The sequence below is a fragment of the Sturnira hondurensis genome, unplaced genomic scaffold (genome assembly GCF_014824575.4).
Source record: "Sturnira hondurensis isolate 20B ecotype Veracruz unplaced genomic scaffold, ASM1482457v3 Scaffold0024385, whole genome shotgun sequence".
Lineage (NCBI taxonomy): Eukaryota > Metazoa > Chordata > Mammalia > Chiroptera > Phyllostomidae > Sturnira > Sturnira hondurensis.
In genome coordinates this window covers 603,238-621,769 of record NW_028097016.1, presented here as the reverse complement: position 1 = coordinate 621,769, position 18,532 = coordinate 603,238, and the positions used below count along the sequence as shown (strand labels likewise).

The following is an 18,532-nucleotide window of genomic DNA, read 5'->3' as shown; positions in this document are numbered from 1 at the left end:
CTCTGTGGGTTTTTCTTGATTTCCCTCAGTAGCCTTCATGTCTCCCCTTGTGCTTTTGCCATACTCATTGAGCTCTCTGAGCATCCCGATCACCAGTGATCATCTCTGCATCTGATAGGTTGGCTGTCTCCATTTCATTTAGTTTTTTTTTGTTTTTGTTTTGTACTGTTCTTTCACTTGAGCCATATTTCTTTGTCTCCTCAAGCTGGCAGCCTCCCTGTGTTTGTGTCTGTGTATTAGGTAGAGCTGCTTTGACTCCCTGTCTTAGAGCACCTGTTAAGTTACATGGAGTAAAGCCTTAGGTATTCACCAGGGCGGAGCAACCCACTTCACCACTTTGTGGCTCTGTGGGGGGCGGGGGGAGAGGGGTTGGAGGGATCAATGCTGCTACCTGGCTACTGGAACCTTACTCAGCACTCACCCCATTTCTAGTGACTTCACCCACTTCCTGTATGGGACTGGTGCCCTTCTAGCTGCTGCCCTGGTGGTGGTTCCCAGAGTGGATGGGTTTGCATACATTCTAGGGCTACGTGGGCCCTTTAAACAGACTCTCCTAAGAGACCAGCAGTTCCTTTCTCTGCTCCAACCCCCACTGATTTTTATAGCCAGAAGTTATGAGGTTTTATTTTCCCTGGTGCTGGAACCCAGGGTTGTGTGGTCTGGCCTGGGGCTGGGACTGGTGGCTCCCCAGGTATCCCTCCTGATTTTTATCCACCACACATGAATGTGGGACCACCCATTCCACCGGCTGCCACACCTCCTCACCACCACCACACCGTGTCCTCTCTGCCCCATCCCATCTCTGCCCCTCCTGCCCATCTGGATGAACATGGCTTCTTTAACTCCTTGGTTGTTGGATTTCCATACAGTTCGAGTTTCTGCCAGTTCTGAGCATTTTTTATTTTGAGGTTAGTTGTGATCCCTCTCATAGCTGTGCAAGGTGGCAAAGCATGTCTACCTATGCCTCTATCCTGACCACAAGTCCTTGCTCAAGGTCTTAAGAGGACTTAGTAACTTCACCTCTCTGGGCTTCGTTTCCTTGCCCATAAAATAAAAAGTAATAGTGTCCATTCTAAAAGGTGGTTCTGAGGATTAAACTGAATAATGAGTGCAAGGTACCTGGCCCTTTGTAGGCAGGCCCTCAGGAAAGAGTAACCACCTTGTAACTGCTATAGACACTCTGTAAATGAAATAAATAACTTGCTAGCAGAGTTAACACTAAGTTTTAATTCAAGTCATTATTAAATAAAACACCTGTGACACTTCAGCCTCCAGTATCTCCCTATCCTCAGCCTCTCGTGATGCCCAAGTGGCTGGAGTCACCCAGAGTACCTCCCAGGCTACGCATCCCATCACTGCCCTCTGCTGGCCCGAGCAAGTGATAACAAGACTGAGTTTTACCCTGCATGGAGAAATCCTAGATTCCATTTTTGAGTAAACCCCTCAGTATTTGTGATCTGAATAACATTCTCAAATTTTCTCAGACTCTGATGTCTCTGAGCATGCCTAATACTTCCTTAGAGCTAACAGGTTGCTGAGAGACTTGATGGAAGTAAAAAGAAAGAAAGGGCCTGAAGCCGTGAAAGCTCAGTTGTGCCTGGGTGAGTGAAGTCCCTAATTCCGCTCACCAGACTGCCCATGCCTTACTGCCAGGCCAACTTTCCCTACGGTGCCCCCAGCTCCCTTGGCCTCAGGCGGGATAGTGTGGACAGCCAAAGGCGGGCTTTAACGAGCATCACTTCCAATGACTCACTAGCAACAAGAAACAAACAAGACATCACATGCACCTGAAATGATATCATGGGTATCACTATTTAATATTTTTATGTTGCCCTGACCAATGTGGCTCAGTTGGTTGGGCATTGTCTCACAAAGCAAAAGGTCACTGGTTTGATTCCAGGCCAGGGCACATGCCTGGGGTGTGGGTTTGGTCCCTGGTCAGTCTGCATCAGAGAGGCAACTGATTGATGTTTCTCTCTCACATTGAGATTTCCCTCCCCCTCTTTCTCCCTCCCTTCCCCTCTCCCTAAAACAAAAATAAATAAAATCTTTGAAAAATATATTTTTATGTTCAATACTGTTTACTGATTTCTGAGATTTCCTCATGCTCAGCACTGACAGACTAAGAATGCATCCCTATTTCCAAACAAAGAAATGGTTTGCAGCTTTCACACGTGATGATAATCGAGAGCTTATCACACATGAACAAAATGCTTTTTGTCTAGCTATTTTTTATGACAACTTTCTAGAAATAAAATCAAAGGACAGGAGTTTTTAAAGGCTTCATTCACCAATCCGCGTACTCAACAAATACACGTTGAGCCCCGGTGATGCACGGGACACTCTGCTGGGCCCCAGCATCACAGCGGCACCCTCCCGTGCCTGCCCCGCCCCACGCCCCCACGTCCTCACTAGCAGTGGGTCCTTTGTCCCACTCGGGCAGCCTACATGAAAATAGTCATAGATTCCCAATGACTTAAAGATTTAAGTGTCATAAATAAATTCATAAATGTGCAAAGAAGACATTACAGCTATTTATATGATTAAAGACTTTTAAAGCATGACCTTAAGAATAAATAGGATAAAGAAAAAGATTGGCAGGTTAGGCCATGTGAAAATTTAAAGCTTTTATATGGATATATAGCTATAGATATCGATACACATAGATCCATATCTTATCTCTCTCTCTATGTCATATATCCATATATATAATATATAGCATATTATATATGGATATATGCATATATAGATATTATATATCCATATGTATGCAATATATTGTATATAATATATTTTATGTCCATATCTTATCTCTCTATATATATCCATATATAAGGCAAAAGACAACTGGGATACATAGTTGCAAAGAATTATTATCTTTTATTCTTATCTTTAATACATATAGAGAATTCTTTTTTTAAAAGATTTTATTTATTTATCTTTAGAGGAGAAGGGAAGGAGAGAGGGAGAGAAATATCGATGTATGGTTGCCTCTGGTGTGTCTCCTGCCGGGAACTGGCATGCAACCCAGGCACGTGCCCTGACTGGGAATCGAACCGCGATCGTGTAGTTCGCAGGCCCACACTCAATCCACTGAGCTACACCAGCCAGGGCCATATAGAGAATTCTTACAAATTAATAGGTAAAGGAAAAATGGAAAGCTTACTGTAATTACACTATGTTACTTTTACATTTTAAAAAGTCAAGACAAGAGTGTTTACTTGTTTGGCAACACCGAGTACATGATGAGCTGTTCAGCCTCCAAACCAGGCACCAGGGACCCCAAGATGGTGCGGAAGCCCCCTCTGCCTCCCCAGCCTCCCAGAAGGGCATGGGAACAGATAACCAAGAACACAGTGTGAGAAGTCAAACAAAGAAGCTGGAACAGGGAGGTCCCAGGACACGGAAGCAGTCAGGGATCACCTCCCTGCAAGCGGGGGGAATGTCTGGGAAGAGGATGTCCCAGCTGGATTTTTAAACAGCTTTATTGAACTATAATTTGCATAACATAAAATTTGCCACTTTTAAATGTACCGTTTGATGCAGTTTGATGAGCTCTGGTAAATTTATATAGAGGTGCAGCCATCCCTGGAAGAAGGGTTTAGAAAGCTGCCATTTACATGCTCAGGTGCAGTTGGTCCTCTCTCCCACCCAGGCCCAGCAGCCACTGGGCTGCTTTCTATTCCTACTGTTTGTCTTGTCTAGGAATTTCATGTAAACATGCAGTGTTTTCTGTCTGGCTTCTCTCATTTAGCATGATATTTTTGAGATTCATCCATATTCATTTATTCCTTTTTTACTGCTGAGCACTATTTCATTGTATGGATTAATCCATTTTGTTTATTCATTTATTCATTAATGAACCTTTGGGTTCTTTCCAGCTTTGTGGCTGCCATTAATAACGCTGTTATTAACACTTATGTACAAGTTGTAAGGATACATTATCATTTCTCTTTGATACTTCAGAGTAGAATTTCTGGGTCATATTACGAGTATATAAGTTTAACTTTTGAACTTTTTTCTCCAAAGTAACTGTACCGTCTTACATTTCCATCAGCAATGTCTGAGGGCTCCAGCCGATCCGCATTCTTGCCAGCATTTAGCATTATCGGTGTCCTTTATTTTGGCCACTTTAGTGAGCACGTGCTGGCATCTCACTGCGATTTTAATTTGTACTTTCCTAAAGACTGCTGGTGCTGACCCTCCTTCCTCGTGCTCATTTGCCGTTTGCATGTATTCTTTAGTGGCATGTCTATTACTATTTTCCCATCTTTAAATGACTCTGTTTGCCCTCTCAGTGAGTTTTAAGAGATCTTTATATATTCTGGATACAAATCCTTTCTAAGATACATATGTATGCTTTGCAAATATTTCCTCTCAGACTACAGGTTGTCTCTTCCTTATCTTAAGGGTATATTTTGAAGAGTAAAATGTTTAATTTTGATAAACTTGAATTATTATTTTTTATTTTATTGTTTTGTTTCATATCTAAGTAATCTTTGTTTACTCTAAGGTCACAAAAATTTTCCCCTATGTCTCTTTTGGAAGGTGTGTGGTTGTATGGTTTACATTTAGGTCTGTAGTCCATTTCTAATTACTGGTCCTGTAAGATTATAGAGAAGCTGAAAAATTCCAATCACCTAGTGACATTGTAGCTGTAGGAATGTTGTAGCTGTGGTAATGTTGTAGTGCAATGCATTACTCATGAGTTTGTGGTGGTGCTGGTGTGAACAGACTTCACACGCTCCCTATCCTATGAAAGGGTGGCACATATAATTACAGGTCTGAGTGGGAGCACTCTATGGTGTCTGGAGAACGGCGAGGCTGCCTGGTGATGCATTTCTCAGAACATATCCTTGTCATTAAGGGGCACATGGCTATAATTTTTGTGTATGTTGTAAGCTAACGGTTAACATTTATTTTCTTTTCATGTGGATATCCAGTTTTCCCAGCATCAATCATTGAAAAGACTGTCCTTTGAATTAATGACCTTTGCACCTTGCTGTGGTATGGTGGTAAATGCTTAACAACTGGCTCTCGGGGAGGGGGTAGGGCCTGATCTGTGGTCCGACTTCCTGATGTGAATACTTTCACGTGGCTTATTTCAAGCTACTGAAAATTTAACAATGGGCTGTGTGAGCCCATACAAGCCAGCTCCAACACAAAGCCTGTTTCTGAACTCCATTCTGGTCATAGGTGACTCTAGCTGTGTAATCAGTTCTGAACTCACTGTAAATCCTCAGACATCATTTCACTTTCTCAGCATTGTTTTGACAATTCTTTAAGACATGCTTGTCATTTTCTACAAATATCCTGGGATTTTGGTAAGGATTGCTTTGAATTTATAGACCAATTTCTAAAACTGCCATCTTAACAATACTGCATCTTCTAATTTACAAACATGGTACATGTCTTTATTGATTTAGACCTTCAATTTCTCTCAGCAATGCTATGTAGTTTTCAGTGTACAGACTTGTAAACATTTTCCTAAGCATTTTATTCTTTTTGGTACTATTGTGAATGGATTTAAAATTTTTTTATTTCTTTTTAAAATTTATTTACTTGTAGAGAGAGGTGAGGGGAGGGAGAAAGAGAGGAAGAGAAACATCGATGTGTGAGAGATAGATTCCATGCGTTGCCTTTTGCACGCCCCCTACTGGGGACCTGGCCCACAACCCAGGCATGTGCCCTGACTGGGAATTGAACTGGCAACCTTTTGGTTCACAGGCTTGCACTCAATCCGCTGAGCTACACCAGCCAGGGTGAATTTTTAAATTTTTATTTTCCCAGTGTTTGTTACTAGTCTGTAGAAGTACAATTAATTTTTGAATATTGATTGGGTATTCAGCAACCTTGCTAAACTCACTCATTTGTTCTAGGTCTTATTGTAGATTCCTGAGGATTTTCTAAAATTTAAGTCATGCTATATGTAAATAATGATATTTTTACTTCTTCTCTAATCTGTATGCCTTCAACTTCTTTTTATTGCTTTGTTATACTAGTTATGACCTCCAGCTCAATGTTGAGGGGAAGTGAGGAGGGCGAACGTCCTTGCCTTGCTCCTGACCTGGGAAGGAAAGCGTGTGGACTTTCCCGGGGAGTGTGATGTCAGTTGCAGGGCTGCCGTGGGTGTTGCCTGCTGCACTGAGGGAGTTCCCTCCTGTTCCTAGTTTGCTGAGTTTCTCTTTTCTTTAAATTGTGGAAAGTTGTTCACTTATGTCAAATGTTTTTCTGCATCTATTGAGGTGATTTGCTCTTTATGCTATGAAAATGGCATATTACATTAATTGACTTTGGATGTTAAACAAACTTGCATCCCTAGAATAAATCTCACCTGTTCGTGGTGCTTAAATACTTTTATATGCTGTTGGATTTGATTTACTGATCAGGGGTTATTAAGGGTTTTACTATCCGTATTTGTGGGGAATATAGACCTGTAGTTTTCTTATAGTGTCTTTGACTGGCTTGGTATGTAGGCAATACCTGTATTGCCCTCCTACAATGACTTGGGAAATGTTTTCTCTTCCATTTTGAAACAGAGATTGTTAGGATTGGTATTTATATTTCCCTTAATGTTTTCTAGAATTTAGCAGTGAAGCCCTCTGGGACTGGATTTTCTTGGTGGGGAAAAAGATTTTCCATTAGTAATTCAATTTCTTGATATGCATTGGTTCAGATTTTCTATTCTTTTGATTCCATTTTTGTGATTTCCATCTTTCTAAGAATTTGTCCATTTTACCCATGTTGTCAAATTTATAGACATAAAGTTGTTTTCCCTTATAACTGAGCTGCATTTAGAAGAGTGAATTAGCATGGGTCTTACAATTTTTTTTTTTTTTTTTGCAGCACAAGCTTCATTTGTTAAAAAGATGCTTACAGTGCCTGACACTTCCTAGGCACAGGACAAAGGGCGAGGAAGCGGACTCACAGAACACCACCTAGCTGTATCACACAGCGTCCCGGGCACTCTGTACAGCTCGGCTCTGCAGAGTGTACCCCCAAATTCCAAGTTTATCCCCAGAAGAAGGCCGCACTTTCCCCCCACTTTCAGGGCACACACTCAGCATTCCCATGTCCCATCTTAGGAACCATCGTTCTGCAGGTTGTGGACACAGATCCTTGGGGACCCCACGAGCCAGAAGAGGGCAGTTTTCCCTCAGCCTCAGTTGGATACTCAGGGGTCTTGTGTCACTACCACACGACACAGGAAAAGATATTCCTGTGACTAGTAAACAAACCAGATAATAATGGGGACATAAGGGATGAGGCACAACGAGGAGACAGTCATCACAGTTTTCTTATAACCTCTCATCTAGCTCTTATTTTTTCTACTTGAGGTGTATTTGTATGTGTAGTTATTTTAATCTTAGCATATGAGGGGGGACCAAAAGACCCCAGAATTTATTTATAAAAATTGTGTATTTATTTTTACATGTTTAAACTTCAGTCACCTTCCAAGTACTCTCCATCTGATGCAATACACCTACTGAGACATTTTTTCCACTGCTCAGAACAGTTTTTGAACTTGAGTTGATGCCTCTTAGTGCTTCGGCCATTTTTTGTTTCATCTCTTCCACATCAACAAAATGTTTCCCTTTGAGGACTTTTTTCATCTGGGGAAACAAAAATGTCACTCAGGGTGAGATCAGGAGAGTAAGGAGGGTGGGGCACAGGGGTCATGCCTTTTACGGTCAAAAACTGCTGAACACTCAGCGCAGTGTGGGCAGGTGCGCTTGTAAATCACCCGCCATGAAATGGGCAAATGTGCTGAAACAGTGTTCTTTTTCAAACGTGTTGAAGACAAACACAGCCTCTCACAACAACACCAGCTGGTACACTGATACATGGGGGTCCCTAGAACACCCACCTAGTGGGGGAGGCCTGCACAATAAGAGGCCCACCCTGTAGAAGGTCATTCTGATTTTTCTTCGGGGTCTTCCCTCATCCTCCCCCATTCTTATCCTCCGCCTCTACACCTGTAGGTTTCTTACTTCGCACCCTTTTCCTGCTCTACAGTTCCTTGCATAGTGAGCGTTCTGTAAACACTGCACCTGAATCAGCTTGTGAAGAATCGAATGGACTCCTAGTTCAAGCAGATTCCATTTTTGACCGTCCTCATAATTCTCTGCATATTGTGCACGAGGGCGTTCTTTGTGTGGGACACTATTTCTCAGGTGCACGGGGGCCTGGGACTCTCGTGCAGCCCATGACAGACCTGGCAGTTTTCTGCAGAATGAGCCATTTTCCTAAGGAAGGGACGCGGGCCCCAACCGCTGTCGTTGCGACTGTTCTTCCGCGTCAGATCTTCCCCTGTGAGGAAAAGGGAGGGTGCTTTTACACTTACCCTCTGTTCGCATTAGATTAGCTTCAAGCTTTTCTTTGCATACAGATATTTTTTTGCCCAAAGGTGTGCTTTTCTTATTTTAGAAAATCATCAAACATGGTTTTATTGGTGTGCTTGCATTTATTAGATATGAATAGCTGAAAAGAGCCATGCTAAATGGTTAGAATGTTGGTATTCTCTGTAAAACTCTCTTCTCCCTTCCACACAAAAGAAGCTGAAAGATGCATTCAAGAGGACACACATGAATAGATCTTAAAACTCCTTGCTCGATCCAGTCATTTTCACCAGGAGGAAGCAATCTCACACCTCTCTCTAATCTTACACCCCTCTCTGAAGCCCCACCCCCCAGTCCTCTGGGCTCAGGGACAGTTTCCTTTTTAATCTGCAGATCTCACGTCCCTTCACCAACTCCTGACAATAGCCTGGCAACGGACAGCTTCCAGGGACTGCCTCTGTTGGAGTTCATGAAGGCGCCTGCTTCGCTTCCTAGAGAACACTTTAGTAACAAATGCAGACAAGAGTTTTGACTAGAGACTCAATATGTTTCCATGACAACTTAAATTAGCTATGAAAATCTGTAGGAAGATTTTAGAAATCGTAATGCACACTTTTTCTTTGTTTGTAAAGCAGTTGAGGAATGTGAACATTTTTGTTGTGAAGAGGATGGGGAAAGGATTTTATTTTCCAAGGGCTGGATACATAGGAAATAAATCTAGGGCTTATAGACGGAGAAGTGGAACTTATATATGATAGTAGCTGGCAATAATCCATTATTCTAAGTCTCCATCAAGAAGTGATCTGTACCAATTAAAACACGTATATATTCTTCACAGCAGTAAAATTGTTTCTGGTATGATCCTGGTTCATTGCTTCTTGTGAATGTCAGGATTTCTCTAATTAGAAATGAAAGGCCAGCTTCTGCTCTCTTCTTTGATCACACGGTCTTTCCCAGGCCAAAGCTTCTGGCCATTCAGCTGATGTCCCCCCTCCTCCCTCTTCTGGAGCCCGGCTTCATCAATCACCCGGCTCTCGCCTGTCTCAATCGCTCCCTTTGTAACTGCTCTTTCAATATCTCCCCTTGAGTCACTGTTAAGAAAATGTGCTTCAGAGAGACAAGGCCTTAAGAAGGAAACATCTGTTTATAGTGGACCCTCAGTATTGGAGATTCAATTTATCAAGCATTCACTGAATGCTATTTTGTTCAAGTCTAATATGAATTACACTCAGAAATAAACCTGGCATTGCAAGCTGTTGCCCAGATTTTGCCCACGCTGGACACCCGAAGGTTTTGGCTCCAGTGGTCAGAAATGTAACACTAGCTGGACAGTGTGACTGTCTGTGAGGCCATTTGCTCGCCCCACGTAACTGTGAGGCCCCGGAGGCAGGAGCTGTCCCTGCCTCTTCCCACTGCATCTCTATCCCCTGTGCCTGGGGCAGAAAAGATAGTCATTTTCTTGAACAAACAGCTCTGTAATGAAAACCAAACACGTTAATATACAGTTGTCCACTATGGACTTTGTAATTCTGATGCAAACGTCTACTCCTCTTTGGAGGCCTTGAGTCTGTCTTTTCCAAATGAGCTCAATGCAGCTCAGAACAGGTGCAGGAGTGGCCTGAAGCCTAGAGCCTGGGCCGAGCCTATCTCCTGTGCCCCCTCCAGCGAACCACCAGCTCTCCCCTGGCTCGGAGTCTGTGCCTCCCCTCCCCTCATTAACCTCCACCTGCGCTTGCCCAACCCCGTCTCTGCTGTGTGCCCCGAGTCGTCGTTTTCTCCCATGAGTGCCTGTCTTTCCCCATTTCTGCTTCTGAGCCGGCCCCGCCCCAAGGTAGGTGCACTGGTACCATCTGTGCTGCAATCGGAGGCTTTGCTACCTTCTAGTGGAGGCTGCGAAATGTTCACCCTCAGTTTCTGATGACCAGAGCATGACCCGCGCAGCTGACTGGACGCTGCAGATCTGCTGGGAACTTGAACTTCCTGTGCTCTGCTCACACCAGAGCTTTGGCCTTGCTGACATGAAGCCTGGGGGTTTTAAACTCTTTTTGATGGGAAAAAATAATCTCTGATTGGGGTCTGTATTAGAATCTATTGCTGTATAACAAATTATTGTAAAACTTAGTGGCTTAAACCAACTATTATTATTCCACGTGGTTTCTGAGGGTCAGAATCCAGGAACGGCTTAGCTGGGTGGTCCCAGCTCAGGGTCTCTTATAAGGTCATCTGAACGCTTGTCTGGGGCTGAGGACCTGCACGGAGGACAGGCCACTCACATGGCTTTCAGGCAGGAGGCCTCAGGTCCCTGCCAAAGGGACTGCTCCGTAGGGGCTGCTCCAGTGAGCAGTGAGCACGGCAGCTCCCTGTCCCGCAGTGAGTGGTATAAGAGAGGGAGAAAAGGAGGCTGCGAGGCCTTTACTGGTCCAGTCTCGGAAGCTGCATACTGTCTCCTCCACCACATTCTGTTCTTTGAAAGCGAATTCAATCACATTCAAGAGGGGGCCAATTAAGGCCCATCTAAGGGAGGGGTGTCAAACGAATACGAAGACATATTGTGAGAAAGTGACATAGTTGCCAGATGCCATGAGATGCTTGTGTAGCAGCAACCTTCATGCCCCTCCCAGGCTGGGGCAGCCCAGGGACTTCCTGCTTAACCATTCACATGGCTTAGGTGGGGCTGATTGTGAATTCCAGTCCTAGGCATGGTGGTGGGGCTTGCACAGATGTCAAAGGACAGTCCTGACCCCCAGCTACTGCAGTCTGGAAGGGAAGGACGAAATCCATGCGGGTAGCCTAAGATAAAGCATGGTGAGTGGTGCAGAGGTGGAAACACAGGACGAGCTTGACTCAGAGGTGGGGTGGGGAAGGCTCCCAGGAGCAGAGAGCACTTGAGCCCGGCACAGATGGTCGTGTAGTGTTTCAGTGGCTGGAGGTGTGGAGAGAAGAGCGTGCCAGGAATGGGAACAGCGTGGGCAGACACAGTGGTAGGAAAGTACAGTCTGTGTTCAGGGAAGGACGGCATGGGGTTCTCATTGGTGAAGTTGTTGACAGTTCCTATGGCGCAGGGTAGTTGTGGGGAGCACATGGGTAATGCATTAAAGAGCTTTGTGCAGGGCCTGGCACACAGGAAATGCTCACAATGACGATGTGAATGAATGACTAATGAGAATAAAGAAATAGGCTGGAAAGGTCATTTAGAGCTACATCACACATAACATGTGGAACTAAAAGGAACCTTAGTTTGGACCCAGTCCTGTAGGAAATAGAGCTTTGCTGAGGCGTTTTAGTCAGGGAGCAGCGTGCTCACAGCAGAGCCGGAGGGACATTTCTCCTGCAGCCGGTGCCAGAACAGTCACAGTGAGGAGAGTGGGACCAGGATCCTGACGCTGGGATCCTGAGGCCATGGTCCAGCAGAGAAGGTATCGAGACCCCAGGTGAGGTGGGGCAGAGGGACTGGGCAGGAGGAGATGAAGGCAGAGTATGTGTTGGCTCCTTTAAAAACTTTGCCTGGTCAACAAAATCCTAAAGTCCTGCTCTAGCAGCTGCTCTGACCGTGACCGTGCAGCTGTTTAAAAGTCCCAAGGGAACAGGCCAGGAGCATCTTGTCCACCACGTCTCTAGGAGATGGTTCACCCTGAACCTCGCTGTCTTTCCTGGGTGTGGAGGGAAGCAGGTGATTGGCCCAGGCTTCTCCTTATAGATTTTCCCAGCACAAACAAGCTGCCAGAGGGGTCACTGAGCCCCAGTTTACCATTCACAAAGGGACATCATCGTCCCAAACTCTCCTCTGCCCCTGCAGGGAGTGTGTTGGAGCTACACCGTGCATCAAACCTCATGACAGAGTTCCACCCATGGATCCTCTGCGGAAGGGACAGTGGGCCCTTGGCAACGCAGTTGAAGATCACCCTGTCCCCCTCACTTCATGACACAAGAGAAGCTGTGGCAGGCGCCCTGGGGTGCCAGGGGCACAGCTAACAGGTGGGGCTTCCCTAGTGTGCCCAGAGCCTCACCATGGTGTGCACCCAAACTGGCAAAAGGAAGGCAATCTCTTGTGATTGCTACCGGGAGCCAAAGCTGCCTTGAGTTGCCATGAGCTTAAAGAAGGTGCGGGTAGGTGTTAAATTACGTTTTCCTCTCCTTACCTGCCCCTGATGCTCAGGTGCTCCTTCCTGCCCCCCAGCCCTTCACTACCAGGGCAGCTTCACTCCGCAGCGGCCCTGGGCTGCCTCCTGTTAATCTAAGGAAATGGAGTTTCTGAAAGCTTGGCAGACTCCCAACATTCGCTTTAGCAGGGGGAACTCGTCCCCACAGGGACGTAGTGACTCAGGGCTCATGGGGGTTGGCGGTGGTTTTAGCAATGAGAAAAGCCCCAAGCATGAGCAGTGGTCAGAAGTACTGTCTGAAGTAGAGCAGAATCCTTGTTTTTTTCTAACTCTCCAGATGTTTCTGGAGTGTTCTGTGCTGCGCTGTGCAGCGCCCCAGGGAAACACGGAGACAGAGAGCTCAGGCCCTGCTGAGCTCTGTCTAGAACAGGCAGCTCTGTCTAGAACAGGAGACAGGCTTGTGAGCACACCACCGTGTTGTTCATTACGAGTGGTGCAGGAACAGAAGCACGTGCAGTGTGTCTTCATGTCTCCGAGGGGCAAGCACCTGCCCCAGGTGGGGAAGGGCAGGAAGGGCTCAGGAGGAGGGCCGTGAGCTGACCAGAAATAAAATAAAATAATAGCTGCTTTTATTAAGTGCTCTCTCAATGCCAAGCCCTTTCATCGTATGAAGAATGGAACAAAGATACAGAGTGTGGCTTGGGTGAGGGAAGGGCCCTGGCGGGACAGGCGGGGCCCGAGGTCCTAGCTCAGCTCTGCCCCTAACCTGCAGTCTGACACAGGACAGGTTAAAGGACATCCCTTTGCAGCCATGCAAATGAGATTGGACTTGAAGGTAGGGTTCTCTCATGAATTTTCTAGTAAGTATCTTATTTAGATACTTACTAGAGAGACAAAGTGAACTCAGGAAAGCATTAAAGAACAGCACGAAGCTGCACAGGTCACCACAAAGTTGGAAACTACCGTAAAGGGTCCAGGAGCTAAGAGACAGGAAACTTTGGGCTGAGAAATCCAGGAGGGGTTCCTGGCAGAGGAAAGCCCCGAGCTGGGCCATGAAGGATGATTTGAATTGGGGCAGTCTGAGAGGAGGAGGACAGCGTGACCTCAGCGCCTACCTGGCCCCGTGATCCTACGTCCCTCCAAGAACCTCACCCTCCGGCACCCTGAGCAGGCTGCTCCTGAATTCCCTTCACCTCCTGCTCTGCCTGTATTTCCCAGTGTCCCCTTCCTCACTCCCCTCTTCAGAATTAAAGATCCTTTTCTCTTTCTTTCTGAACTCTGTCCATTTGCTTAGGGTTGCACATGGACAGATCCTGACCCACCAAACTATAGACACCTCAACCGGGCTTACTCCTCCCTGGGGGCCACGTGCCACACTGATGGCTGGTGCTTGGCAAATATCAAATGGGTAAATGAATGAATGAATGATCAAGCTGAAATTTGGTACAGAAGAAAGTTCGTGGCTACAGGGGACCGTGAACTTGTGGCAAGAGGAACCGCATATGACTGACCTCAGGGTGTGGCCTATACTGCTGTGGGTGGGGCTTCTCAAAGCTGGAGCAGCTCTGAGGTCGAGGTCGAGGTCACAGAGTCAGGTCTGTGCCCTAGGAGCCCTCCACAGTGCTGCGGGAAGCAGGCCACACCCCTCAGTGAGGGCAGGGGCGTGGCCTGGGCTCAGATTTCAGCTCTGCTGTTTACTAGCTCTGTGGCCTTATGCAGGCTACTTAACCTCTCTGAGCCGTGGTTACTGTCTTTCGTAAAAGGGATACAGTACTACTTCCTTTCAAAGTTGTTGCAAGCACTATAGAGAATATATATACAAAACAACAACAACAAAACAAAAACCCAACCCACCCACCAGCTGGTAAAATGTGATTAAATGAATAGTAGCTAATTCTGTTTTTATGACATATGGAGGTTGACATATGAAATAATTGTTACATATGGCTGGGGAAAGTGTTGTGGAAAGTTCAAAGACAGTTCTAAGTAACAGATTTTGGGTTTAAACCTAACAGTCTGTCATAATTAGTGACCTTATCATGGTGTTAATGGGACTCATTAACACAGTGTCATGTGAAGATGATGTGCCAAAGATGCTCAGGATCAGGGGTTACAAAGCTTTTCCCGAGGACAAACCCCATGAAAAATTCGCACAGTGAGACACTTGCAGAGGTTGGCAGCCTGGGAGAGGTGACCCAGAAACAGTGTTCAAGGCCAGTGTCTGCCCAGCTCAGTCCTAATTCTGGAAGCAGGCAAAGATCAGATCAGAGAGCCCACGTTTCCGCCATTACACACTTCAGAGCCGGGCTGTTACTGGTTTGGCTCCTGGGAGGTCCAGGCCAAGCATCAGGGCCTCATCTAACAGGCCAGGCTTCGGGCCTGAGGGGTGGGCGGAAGGAAGAAGCCTGGAGCTTTCTGCAGGCAGTGGTGGCCAGAGCCCCGGATGTAACCTGGGCTGGGCCTGAGCCTCTGCATAGAGTTGAAATGGTTCAAAAGTCAGGTCTCAGTCACTGGTTGGACCTACGGAAGGTGGAGGAGGGAGGAGGGGAGGAGAGAAAGAATCAAAAAGTAGCGCTGATACCAGACTGATTCTGCCATTAACAGAATCAGGAGGGACTCAGTTCTCATCCCAAATCCCCTTCTCCCAGTTTCCCCATCGCAGTGGGCAGTACCCCCACCCACAGGACCAACATCCTGGAGTCTCCCCAGATCCCTCTCCTCACTCTGCCTGGAACCCACTCCCTCCTCCTCTGGCCAACTCCCTGTCAACCATTTTCAAGTCCTGCCCATCCACGTGTCTCTCTTGAAATAGTGCCCTACTCTGTCCCCACTGCCATTGTCCTGGTTCAGGGCTCCACTTTCCTCCTCGAGGCACGATCTCAGGCCTCGCTGCTCCCCTCTCTCCACCATTCACACTCTTCCCCCAAACCAATCGGGCCACACTCCTCCTTGGCTTGAAACCATTTGCCACCTCAGTGTTACACAGTCCAGAGCATCCCCCTGGCACAGCTGGTATAGGACCTCCCTGATCTGTCCAGCTCCTCATGTCCTTCCTTCCGCACAAGCTTCAACCCAGCCACCCAAACTGCTGTGGCTCTCACAAGTCTCAGTGTTCTCCTCATTCTGCCTGGAACCTCCTGGCCCCTCTCCCCTGGCCAACTCCCAGTCAGCCTCTCTGACTCCACTCCGGAACCCCACCCCTGCCCCCCACTCTGGGGCTGCATAGGAGCTCCTCCTCTGTGCTCCTCGCTCCTTCCTCCTCCGTGGCTCCCACTGTATTGTCCAGGAATAACCGCGGGTCCCTTTGCCTCTCATACCTAGAGCCCAGGGCCTGCTCTTCCTCAGTTTCAGCTTCAAAGAGCTCAGCATCCTGCCAGAAGCAGTCAGTAAATATTCTGTGAATGAATGGGAGAAATTGAGCAAGGAGGGACCCCGAGAGAGAGGATGACTTGGCAGGGGAGCCGACACAGTTTGGTTCTAGGACACTGGTGTGAGGTGCTGGTGGCGCATCGAGGTGGAGGTCCCAGCTGCCCTGGGAGGGCGACTCTGGAGCTTGGGGGAACGTCTCTTAAGAAACGGTGGTCTCTCTGCTCAGACAGGAGCCAGTTTCCCTCAGGAGGTCAAGTGGCCCATAGTTAGCAAACCAGCTTCATTGACTCAGAGAGCCTCAAAGCCAGAAAGACACTCTAAGGACATTGTCTGGTGTAATTCTTTTATTTAACAAAGGAGGGAAGCAAGGCCTGGTGAAGCGAAGGGCCAAGTCAGAGGCAGTGTTTGGACAGACCCTGTGTGCCTCCACCACAGTCCAAGCACCGTTTCCCACCCCTGTGGCCTCCTGCGCAGGGCACTCTCTCTGCTCTCCAAAGGAGGGCGCTGTCTGTGCAGACGACAGAAGGCACTGGAGGCACCTAACTCCACAGATGTCCGCACATGGACTCTTTCCTTCCTGCAACACAGTTTCTCGTGGCCCAGATGAGATCAGACCCAATGAAGACCCTGGGTGCCACAGAGCTTGGGCACTGAGTCTCATGCACTCAGCAAAGGGGATGAACCCCGTGGCCTTCACCTCAGCCACAGCTGCATTGATTTTACCATGTTTTAAATGGTGTGGACCATCCACTCTCCAGTCCTCTGACAGATGAGAATCAACTCATTAGAAACCACGGGAGAGATTGCTGTGAGCAAGAAAACTCACACACTAAGAAAAAGCAGAAGATGGGGTCATTCAGGGTAGGGACCAAAGCCATTCACAGCAAAGCACACGAAGACTCCACACATACACATCTCATCAACACAAGTCCTAGTCGTGATATCCACACCACGTGTTTACTTAAGGTCTGTAAGCGTTTAGACATCTCATAAGGATTTCCATCTAAAGTGATTAGGATTGTTAAAGTTCTAGCACTATAAGAAGCAAACCCTCTGCTATCAAAGGGAGGAATTATCCTTAAGGATTCTGGGTAGCAAAGGGTCTTCATCATGACAAAGTGGCGAAGGCAACTGGTATTTGACAATTGGCCACAATAAAGCAGGCACGTTGTCTGACGCGATGCTAACACATCATATCACTTAACTTTCATAGTTCTTTAACCTCACACACAGCAGGTGTCCAATTACACAGGGCAGGGCAAAGCAGGTGTACAGTTGTGAGTATGCAAAACACAGTTTATTCTTGTACATTATTTATTAATTCTTGTATTACTTTCCATACCAACCCATGAATGATTGACTGGATGGGCTGAGTTTTTCAGCCTCATTTTTAAAAATGGGGAAAATAAGGTGCACCGATTAGAACGGCCTGGCCCTGACCACTTGGTGGGAGCTAGGAGGTGGAGCGCTGCTCCCGGTCACTACTGCTGTGGTCGGAACCTGCAGCAACTTGGCACAGAAACACTGGCACTTAACTCCAAGGTCAGAGTGCAGTCAACTGCAGCCACGTTGTCGCTGGCGCCACGAGCACTAATCGTGAGTTTGCAGCTCCGTGTGAGGGTCACCGCTTCCAGGCGTGTGATGTTTCATAGCACCTGTGCTTTCTTTGACTCACAGGAATGAATTCAGAGCATGGACGGACATCAAGCCTGTGAAACCAATCAAAGCCAGGCCCCAGTACAAGCCCCCAGATGATAAGATGGTTCATGAGACCAGCTACAGTGCCCAGTTCAAAGGGGAGGCCGGTAAGCCAACACCAGCTGACAATAAGTTCGTTGAACGCAGAAGAATACGCAGCCTCTACAGCGAACCTTTCAAAGAACCACCAAAGGTGAGACAGATCTCGTGGGGAGCCCACCCGCGCAGCCTGGGATGGAGAGGTTCGCTGCAACAGCGTGTGGGGGTGGGGCTGCTGCCGATTCTGGCCCAGCTCCCAAGGGTTGGATTGAAATCCCTCCTCTTTGCAACACTGAGTCAGAGGGGGCTTCTTAACAGGAACCATTGTTAAATTCAAGAGGAATGTGTAAAAGGAACATTACCTAAAATAAAAACAGCTTAAAGATTGGCAGATGTGCAGAAAACTAGCTTCTGATTTTGAGAAGCCCAGGAAAAAAGTGGCGGAAAAACCTCACTTGGGCCTCAAATCCCTTGTCATAAAATAGCTGTGCTTTTGCCCACTGTTGGGGGCACCCTTGCCCGGCTTCCTTCCCATCCGCCCTGCCTCCTCCTCAGCTCCAGTCACTGGACACTTTCTCACCCCCTATGTCCCTGAACGTCACCTGCCCTTTCTTACTCTCTCCCTCGATAAATGCCACCCACAAGCAGTTAGTCACACATGCCTGCTGTGTTCACTGTAAGATGTGTCTTGAGTAACATGTTACTACAATAAACAGTTTGTGGATGATTTGCCTCACTAAGTAACTTACAGTGGGCTCAGGGATTTTCCTCTAACGACACTACTTTACCTTATTTGCAACCCAGAGTATGCTCAGGAGAGGGAGAAGCATGTTGGGGAGTCAGCTGCTGACGCAGGAATCATGTGTGCCGGGCTTGTTCTCTGGGGTCAGGTGTCATGGAAATGTGCAGGTATCCGCTCTCTATCTATAACAGCAGAAAAAGGCTGAGAACCTACATCGCCTTTTCTATGCTTTTGCCCTAAAGTCT

General features: G+C 46.9%; 1 protein-coding gene across 1 annotated transcript in view; it reads left to right on the top strand.

The window, feature by feature from the left end:
• MAP6 (microtubule associated protein 6) overlaps positions 1 to 18,532 on the top strand; it is a 73,387-nt gene that overhangs the window by 35,090 nt on the left and 19,765 nt on the right. Inside the window, exon 2 of the mRNA XM_037038422.1 lies at positions 17,486 to 17,699. Coding sequence (XP_036894317.1) covers positions 17,486 to 17,699 — 214 coding nt within the window. The remainder of the gene's footprint in view (positions 1 to 17,485; positions 17,700 to 18,532) is intronic.